This window comes from Oncorhynchus masou, unplaced genomic scaffold, assembly GCF_036934945.1.
Source record: "Oncorhynchus masou masou isolate Uvic2021 unplaced genomic scaffold, UVic_Omas_1.1 unplaced_scaffold_1802, whole genome shotgun sequence".
NCBI classification, from domain to species: Eukaryota; Metazoa; Chordata; class Actinopteri; order Salmoniformes; family Salmonidae; genus Oncorhynchus; species Oncorhynchus masou.
Window position 1 is genome coordinate 47501 of NW_027008227.1, and position 10000 is coordinate 57500.

At 48.4% G+C, this 10000-nt stretch overlaps 1 protein-coding gene across 1 annotated transcript; it reads right to left on the minus strand.

The window, feature by feature from the left end:
• Nucleotides 1–8615: 8615 nt before the first annotated feature.
• Nucleotides 8616–9575, minus strand: LOC135532291 (keratin-associated protein 10-4-like). Its single transcript, XM_064959865.1, has one exon. It carries the CDS (start codon nucleotides 9573–9575, stop codon nucleotides 8616–8618), a length of 960 nt encoding a protein of 319 aa, XP_064815937.1.
• Between the last annotated feature and the right edge of the window lie 425 nt (nucleotides 9576–10000).

Consider the following 10000-nt stretch of genomic DNA (forward strand, 5'->3'; position numbering starts at 1 on the left):
ACGGCAACTGCTCCGCCCTCAACCGTAAGGCTCTCCAGACGGTAGTTAGGTCTGCACAACGTATCACCGGGGGCAAACTACCTGCCCTCCAGGACACCTACACCACCCGATGTTACAGGAAGGCCATAAAGATCATCAAGGACAACACCCACCCGAGCCATTGCCTGTTCACCCCGCTATCATCCAGAAGGCGAGGTCAGTACAGGTGCATCAAAGCTGGGACCGAGAGACTGAAAAACAGCTTCTATCTCAAGGCCATCAGACTGTTAAACAGCAACCACTAACATTGAGTGGCTGCTGCCAACACACTGACTCAACTCCAGCAACTTCAATAATGGGAATTGATGGGAAATGATGTAAATATATCACTAGCCACTTTAAACAATGCTACCTAATATAATGTTTACATACCCTACATTATTCATCTCATATGTATACGTATATACTGTACTCTATGATCTACTGCATCTTTATGTAATACATGTATCACTAGCCACTTTAAATATGCCACTTTGTTTACATACTCATCTCACATGTATATACTGTACTCGATACCATCTACTGTGTCTTGCCTATGCGGCTCTGCACCATCACTCATTCATATCTTTATGTACATATTCTTTATCCCCTTACACTGTGTATAAGATATTAGTTTTGGAATTGTTAGTTAGATTACTTGTTGGTTATTGCTGCATTGTCGGAACTGGAAGCACAAGCATTTCGCTACACTCGCATTAACATCTGCTAACCATGTGTATGTGACAAATACAATTTGATTTGATTTGATTTGATTTTGAGCCCCCATTACAACAGTACATAATACCCCTCCCCTCCAGTCACACAGACAGCCCCCCTGAGCCCCCATTACAACTCTACATCCTACCACTCCTCTCCAGTCACACAGACAGCCCCCCTGAGCCCCCATTACAACTCTACATCCTACCACTCCTCTCCAGTCACACAGACAGCCCCCCTGAGCCCCCATTACAACTCTACATCCTACCACTCCTCTCCAGTCACACAGACAGCCCCCCTGAGCCCCCATTACAACTCTACATCCTACCACTCCTCTCCAGTCACACAGACAGCCCCCTGAGCCCTCATTACAACTCTACATCCTACCCTCCCCTCCAGTCACACAGACAGCCCCCTGAGCCCCCATTACAACTCTACATCCTACCACTCCCCTCCAGTCACACAGACAGCCCCCTGAGCCCCCATTACAACTCTACATCCTACCACTCCTCTCCAGTCACACAGACAGCCCCCTGAGCCCCCATTACAACTCTACATCCTACCCTCCTCCCAGTCACACAGACAGCCCCCCTGAGCCCCCATTACAACTCTACATCCTACCACTCCTCTCCAGTCACACAGACAGCCCCCTGAGCCCCCATTACAACTCTACATCCTACCACTCCTCTCCAGTCACACAGACAGCCCCCTGAGCCCCCATTACAACTCTACATCCTACCACTCCTCTCCAGTCACACAGACAGCCCCCTGAGCCCCCATTACAACTCTACATCCTACCCTCCTCTCCAGTCACACAGACAGCCCCCCTGAGCCCCCATTACAACTTACAACTCTACATCCTACCACTCCCTCCAGTCACACAGACAGCCCCCTGAGCCCCCATTACAACTCTACATCCTACCACTCCTCTCCAGTCACACAGACAGCCCCCTGATCCCCCATTACAACTCTACATCCTACCACTCCTCTCCAGTCACACAGACAGCCCCCTGAGCCCCCATTACAACTCTACATCCAACCACTCCTCTCCAGTCACACAGACAGCCCCCTGAGCCCCCATTACAACTCTACATCCTACCACTCCTCTCCAGTCACACAGACAGCCCCCTGATCCCCCATTACAACTCTACATCCTACCACTCCTCTCCAGTCACACAGACAGCCCCCCTGAGCCCCCATTACAACTCTACATCCTACCACTCCTCTCCAGTCACACAGACAGCCCCCTGAGTCCCCATTACAACTCTACATCCTACCACTCCCCCATTACAACTCCAGTCACACAGACAGCCCCCCTGAGCCCCCATTACAACTCTACATCCTACCACTCCTCTCCAGTCACACAGACAGCCCCCCTGAGCCCCCATTACAACTCTACATCCTACCACTCCTCTCCAGTCACACAGACAGCCCCCTGAGCCCCCATTACAACTCTACATCCTACCACTCCTCTCCAGTCACACAGACAGCCCCCTGAGCCCCCATTACAACTCTACATCCTACCACTCCCCTCCAGTCACACAGACAGCCCCCCTGAGCCCCCATTACAACTCTACATCCTACCACTCCCCTCCAGTCACACAGACAGCCCCCTGAGCCCCCATTACAACTCTACATCCAACCCTCCCCTCCAGTCACACAGACAGCCCCCTGAGCCCCCATTACAACTCTACATCCTACCACTCCTCTCCAGTCACACAGACAGCCCCCTTGAGCCCCCATTACAACTCTACATCCAACCCCTCCCCTCCAGTCACACAGACAGCCCCCTGAGCCCCCATTACAACTCTACATCCTACCACTCCTCTCCAGTCACACAGACAGCCCCCTGATCCCCCATTACAACTACATCCTACCACTCCTCTCCAGTCACACAGACAGCCCCCTGAGCCCCCATTACAACTCTACATCCAACCCCTCCCCTCCAGTCACACAGACAGCCCCCTGAGCCCCCATTACAACTCTACATCCTACCACTCCTCTCCAGTCACACAGACAGCCCCCTGAGCCCCCATTACAACTCTACATCCTACCACTCCTCTCCAGTCACACAGACAGCCCCCCTGAGCCCCCATTACAACTCTACATCCTACCACTCCTCTCCAGTCACACAGACAGCCCCCCTGAGCCCCCATTACAACTCTACATCCTACCACTCCCCTCCAGTCACACAGACAGCCCCCTGAGCCCCCATTACAACTCTACATCCTACCACTCCTCTCCAGTCACACAGACAGCCCCCTGAGCCCCCATTACAACTCTACATCCAACCCCTCCCCACCAGTCACACAGACAGCCCCCTGAGCCCCCATTACAACTCTACATCCAACCCTCCCCTCCAGTCACACAGACAGCCCCCCTGAGCCCCCATTACAACTCTACATCCTACCACTCCTCTCCAGTCACACAGACAGCCCCCTTGAGCCCCCATTACAACTCTACATCCAACCCCTCCCCTCCAGTCACACAGACAGCCCCCTTGAGCCCCCATTACAACTCTACATCCTACCACTCCTCTCCAGTCACACAGACAGCCCCCTGATCCCCCATTACAACTACATCCTACCCCTCCTCTCCAGTCACACAGACAGCCCCCCTGAGCCCCCATTACAACTCTACATCCTACCACTCCTCTCCAGTCACACAAACAGCCCCCCTGAGCCCCCAGACCTCCTGAAACATCTCCACAATGTTAATTATTTTATAATACTTAAATTGAACCCCAAGGCACACGAGAGAGAGAGAGAGAGAGAGAGAGAGAGAGAGAGAGAGAAAGAGAGAGAGAGAGACAGAGAGAGTTAGTAGAGTCAGAGAGACAGTCAGACAGTCAGTCAGTCAGTCAGTCAGACAGAGTCAGAGAGACAGTCAGTCAGAGAAAGAGAGAGAGAGAGAGAGAGAGAGAGAGAGAGAGAGAGTCAGTCAGTCAGACAGTCAGTCAAGTCAGTTAGTAATACATTCATATTTATCTCATTAGTCAGTCAGTCAGACAGTCAGACAGTCAGTCAGTCAGTCAGTCAGTCAGACAGTCAGTCAGTCAGTCAGTCAGTCAGTCAGACAGTCAGTCAGTCAGACAGCCAGTCAGTCAGTCAGACAGTCAGTCAGACAGACAGTCAGTCAGTCAGTCAGACAGTCAGTCAGTCAGTCAGTCAGTCAGTCAGTTAGTCAGTCAGTCAGTCAGTCAGACAGTCAGTCAGTCAGTCAGTCAGTCAGTCAGTCAGTCAGTTAGTCAGTCAGTCAGTCAGTCAGTTAGTTAGTCAGTCAGTTAGTCAGTCAGTCAGTCAGTCAGTTAGTCAGTCAGTCAGTCAGTTAGTTAGTCAGTTTCCTGTTTGTCAGTCAGTCAGACAATCAGTCAGTCAGTTAGTTAGTCAGACAGTTAGTCAGTCAGTCAGTCAGTCAGTTAGTCAGTCAGTCAGTCAGTCAGTCAGTCAGTCAGTTAGTTAGTCAGTTAGTCAGTCAGTCAGTCAGTCAGTCAGTCAGTCAGTCAGTCAGTCAGTCAGTTAGTCAGACAGTCAGTCAGTCAGTCAGTCAGTCAGTCAGTTAGTAATGCATTCCTGTTTGTCTCATTAGTCAGTCAGACAGTTAGTAGTAGAAGACAGTTATTAGTGCATTACACTTTGAGTGTGTGTGGGCATGTTTGGTGTCAGTGTCAGTCAGTCAGTCAGGCATGTTTGGTCTCATTAGTCAGTGTGCGTGTTTGTGCGTGTGCGGGGTGTGTGTTTACACAATGTGTTTGTTGTGGTTTTCTGAACTAGTGGTCACTCACCTGCTCATCGATTCCTCACCTCACCCCCTCAGAGCTTTAGTCGAAGTCGGAGAACGAAACGAAATCTGAAACGTTTCTGCAAAAAACACCTTTACCGTGGAAACATTTTTGGCTAAAACGTTTCAAATTCCATTCTGTTCCAATCTCTCTTGGTAGGCCATGGGATGGAGGCTGAGGGAGGGGGTTGGGCGTTTATCTGTGTGCATGTGTGTGCGTGTGCGTGTGTGTGTGTGTGTGTGCGTGTGTGTGTGTGTGTGTGTGTGTGTGTGTGTGTGTGTGTGTGTGTGTGTGTGTGTGTGTGTGTGTGTGTGTGTGTGTGTGTGTGTGTGTGTGTTGTTGCCTTGTGGTGGTATTTTCCACTATAAAGGATTTGAGCTGAGACTCAGATTTTTCACCTCAAATGTATGCCAAACAAAAACCATTGATTTCAGTCTTTAACAAACCATACAACTCTATGCACAATGACTACTTTTAACAATTTACGCAGAACATTAGACCAAAACACATTTACTGGAAGAATTGTGAAGATGCAAAGTTTGGTAACAAAATTTGCATATTTTTTTTACGTGATGAAACATCTGCTCCAAATGAAGACGAAGACATCTGCAGAAAAACAAAGATGTCTGCAGAAAAACAAAGATGTCTGCAGAAAAACAAAGATGTCTGCAGAAAAACAAAGATGTCTGCAGAAAAACAAAGATGTCTGCAGAAAAACAAAGATGTCTGCAGAAAGACGAAGATGTCTGCAGAAAGACAAAGATGTCTGCAGAAAGACAAAGATGTCTGCAGAAAGACGAAGATGTCTGCAGAAAGACAAAGATGTCTGCAGAAATACAGAATGTCTGCAGAAAGACAAAGATGCCTGCAGAAAGACAGAGATGTCTGCAGAAAAACAAAGATGTCTGCAGAAAGACAAAGATGTCTGCAGAAAAACAAAGATGTCTGCAGAAAAACAAAGATGTATGCAGAAAAACAAAGATGTCTGCAGAAAAACAAAGATGTCTGCAGAAATACAAAGATGTCTGTAGAAAGACAAAGATGTCTGTAGAAAGACAAAGATTTCTGTAGAAAGACAAAGATGTCTGCAGAAAGACAAAGATGTCTGTAGAAAGACAAAGATGTCTGCAGAAAGACAAAGATGTCTGTAGAAAGACAAAGATGTCTGCAGAAAGAATGCGCTGTCAGCTATGACATGACCCCTTGACTTTGAAAACAGCTAAGAAGAAAGAGAAGAGAGAGAGACAGAGAGAGGGAGAGAGAGAGAGAGACAGAGAGAGCGAGAGCGAGAGCGAGAGAGACAGAGACTCCATTACACTGACTCCATTCCACTGACTCCATTCCACTGACTCCATTCCTCTGACTCCATTCCACTGACTCCATTCCTCTGACTCCATTCCACTGACTCCATTCCTCTGACTCCATTCCTCTGACTCCATTCCACTGACTCCATTCCTCTGACTCCATTCCACTGACTCCATTCCTCTGACTCCATTCCACTGACTCCATTCCACTGACTCCATTCCTCTGACTCCATTCCACTGACTCCATTCCACTGACTCCATTCCAGCCATTACTATGAGCCATCCTCCCCTGAGCACTCTCCACTGACTTCATTCCACTGACTCCATTCCACTGACTCCATTCCACTGACTCCATTCCACTGACTCCATTCCCCTGACTCCATTCCACTGACTCCATTCCACTGACTCCATTCCAGCCATTACTATGAGCCGTCCTCCCCTGAGCAGTCTCCACTGACTCCATTCCACTGACTCCATTCCACTGACTCCATTCCAGCCATTACTATGAGCCGTCCTCCCCTGAGCAGTCTCCACTGACTCCATTCCACTGACTCCATTCCACTGACTCCATTCCAGCCATTACTATGAGCCGTCCTCCCCTGAGCAGTCTCCACTGACTCCATTCCCCTGACTCCATTCCACTGACTCCATTCCAGCCATTACTATGAGCCGTCCTCCCCTGAGCAGTCTCCTCTGGTGCACACGTACGTGCACACAAATACATTTAGGAGCACAATGAAAAACATGGGAGATATTAAAACTAGAATCCTTCATTTTTCTAGGAGCACTGCTCCTAAATAAACATTTCAGGTCGCACAGGAAAACGTTTAGGAGCGTATGCGAATGCACACGTAATGCAAATGCAAGTTAATTACTTAAAAATCATACAATGTGATTTTCTGGATTTTTGTCTCTCAACGTTGAAGTGTACCTATGATAAAAATGACAGGCCTCTACATGCTTTGTAAGTAGGAAAACCTGCAACATCGGCAGTGTTTCAAATACTTGTTCTCCACACTGTATGTGAGTGAAATGGTTGCACTGTAGAACCCTATAAAGATATTTCAATTTTTTGGGGGGGTAACGGAATTTCAATAGACAAGGCAATGTTTCTTGAAATTACAGGAGACAGAAAAATGTATCCTAAACTAAATATAAGGGTTGATGTTAGCTGGCAGAGGTCTTTACTTCAACATGTTTCTAAGAAGACAGACACATTCTCCTAAACTAAATATAAGGGTTGATGTTAGCTGGCAGGGGTCTTTACTTCAACATGTTTTGATGTTTTTCTAAAACCCTTTAAAGACTTTTTCTGGAAGATCCCTTTTCCATCTGTCTGACCAGAAATCACAATGTGTGTTCCCTGTGTTCCCTGTGTGTCCTGAGTTCCCTGTGTTCCCTGTGTTCCCTGTGTGTCCTGTGTTCCCTATGTTCCCTGTGTTCCCTGTGTTCCCTGTGTTCCCTGTGTTCCCTGTGTTTCCTGTGTTTCCTGTGTTTCCTGTGTTCCATGTGTTTCCTGTGTTTGTATCCCGTGTTCCCTGTGTTTCCTGTGTTTCCTGTGTTCCCTGTGTTTCCTGTGTTCCCTGTGTGTCCTGAGTTCCCTGTGTTCCCTGTGTGTCCTGTGTTCCCTATGTTCCCTGTGTTTCCTGTGTTTCCTGTGTTCCCTGTGTTCCCTGTGTTCCCTGTGTTCCCTGTGTTTCCTGTGTTTCCTGTGTTTCCTGTGTTCCATGTGTTTCCTGTGTTTGTATCCCGTGTTCCCTGTGTTTCCTGTGTTTCCTGTGTTCCCTGTGTTTCCTGTGTTCCCTGTGTGTCCTGAGTTCCCTGTGTTCCCTGTGTTCCCTGTGTGTCCTGTGTTCCCTATGTTCCCTGTGTTTCCTGTGTTTCCTGTGTTCCCTGTGTTCCCTGTGTTCCCTGTGTTCCCTGTGTTCCCTGTGTTTCCTGTGTTCCCTGTGTTTCCTGTGTTCCATGTGTTTCCTGTGTTTGTTTCCTGTGTTCCCTGTGTTCCCTGTGTTTCCTGTGTTCCCTGTGTTCCCTGTGTTTCCTGTGTTTGTTTCCCGTGTTCCCTGTGTTTCCTGTGTTCCCTGTGTTTCCTGTGTTCCCTGTGTTCCCTGTGTTCCCTGTGTTCCCTGTGTTCCCTGTGTTTCCTGTGTTCCCTGTGTTCCCTGTGTTCCCTGTATTTCCTGTGTTCCCTGTGTTCCCTGTGTTCCCTATGTTTCCTGTGTTCCTTGTGTTTCCTGTGTTTGTTTCCTGTGTTCCCTGTGTTTCCTGTGTTTCCTGTGTTCCCTGTGTTCCCTGTGTTTGATCTAGGATCTACTGCTCCCTGTGTGGCATCAGACCCTGATAGTCCTGGATGGAGACTGAAAATACAATCTGGCCCTGGTAGTCCTTTATTATGCCAGGGTGTGACTAGGGTGGGCATTCTATGTTCTTTTGTCTATGTTTTTGTATAATTCTTTGTTTTTGGCCAGGTATGGTTCTCAATCAGGGACAGCTGTCTGTCGTTGTCTCTGATTGAGAACCAAACTTAAACTAGCTCTTGCCCACATGGGTTTTGTGGGTAGTTGTTTTCTGTGTCTGTGTTTTCATCAAACAGAACTGTTTCGGTTTTCTAGGTTCTATAATATACAGTACTGACCTGACAAACATGATACTTCTTCATTCACAATTTGAACATCCAGACAAACAAACAATACAATCAGCTTTTCTTCTGATATGTCATCTACCACTCTGATGGCTAACAGACTGTTCTACTGTGGGATGGTGGCTATAGAGAGATACTGGCTATCCCACTCTGGCTAAAGCACTGGAGCACAGTCCACTGGATCACAGTCCACTGGAGCACAGTCAACTGGACCACAGTCCACTGGAACACAGTCCACTGGAACACAGTCCATTGGATCACAGTCCACTGGATCACAGTCCACTAGAACACAGTCCACTGGATCACAGTCCACTAGAACACAGTCCACTAGAACACAGTCCACTGGAACACAGTCCACTAGATCACAGTCCACTGGAACACAGTCCACTGGAGCACAGTCCACTAGAACACAGTCCACTAGAACACAGTCCACAGGAGCACAGTCCACTAGAACACAGTCCACTGGAGCACAGTCCACTAGAACACAGTCCACTGGAGCACAGTCCACTAGAACACAGTCCACTGGAGCACAGTCCACTGGAGCACAGTCCACTAGAACACAGTCCACTGGAGCACAGTCCACTGGAGCACAGTCCACTAGAACACAGTCCACTGGAACACAGTCCACTGGAACACAGTCCACTAGAACACAGTCCACTGGAGCACAGTCCACAAGATCACAGTCCACTAGAACACAGTCCACTAGAACACAGTCCACTAGAACACAGTCCACTAGAACACAGTCCACTGGATTACAGTCCACTGGAGCACAGTCCACTGGATCACAGTCCACTGGAGCATAGTCCACTGGAACACAGTCCACTGGAGCACAGTCCACTGGAACACAGTCCACTGGAGCACAGTCCACTGGAATACAGTCCACTGGAACACAGTCCACTGGATCACAGTCCACTGGAGCACAGTCCACTGGAACACAGTCCACTGGAGCACAGTCCACTGGAGCACAGTCCACTGGACCACAGTCCACTGGATCACAGTCCACTGGAGCACAGTCCACTGGAACACAGTCCACTGGAGCACAGTCCACAAGATCACAGTCCACTAGAACACAGTCCACTAGAACACAGTCCACTGGAGCACAGTCCATTTCCATGTTAACATTCCCTTATCATCTTTCCAAATGACTTTCTTCCAGACCTCCGCCAGGCGAGATGCAGATTGCATCAGAGCCATTAAAGTGCTACAGGACCAGCTGTAAATAGACCAAGCAGACATGGCTACTGGATGTGGTGATTCCATTGCAGCCTCAGTAGCCCCCTGAGCTGAGACATAGCACTATCTGAACCAACTCTGCTATACCAACACACACTGCCCAGTGCTGTATGGCCAGCAAGACTTACTGGAAGACAGAGACTGGTGCTCCTCAGTCACACACATGGTAACACAGCACAGTGTTGAGTCAAACACAAGGGAACACAGCACAGTGTTGAGTCAAACACAAGGGAACACAGCACAGTGTTGAGTCAAACACATGGTAACACAGCACAGTGTTGAGTCAAACACATGGTAACACAGCAC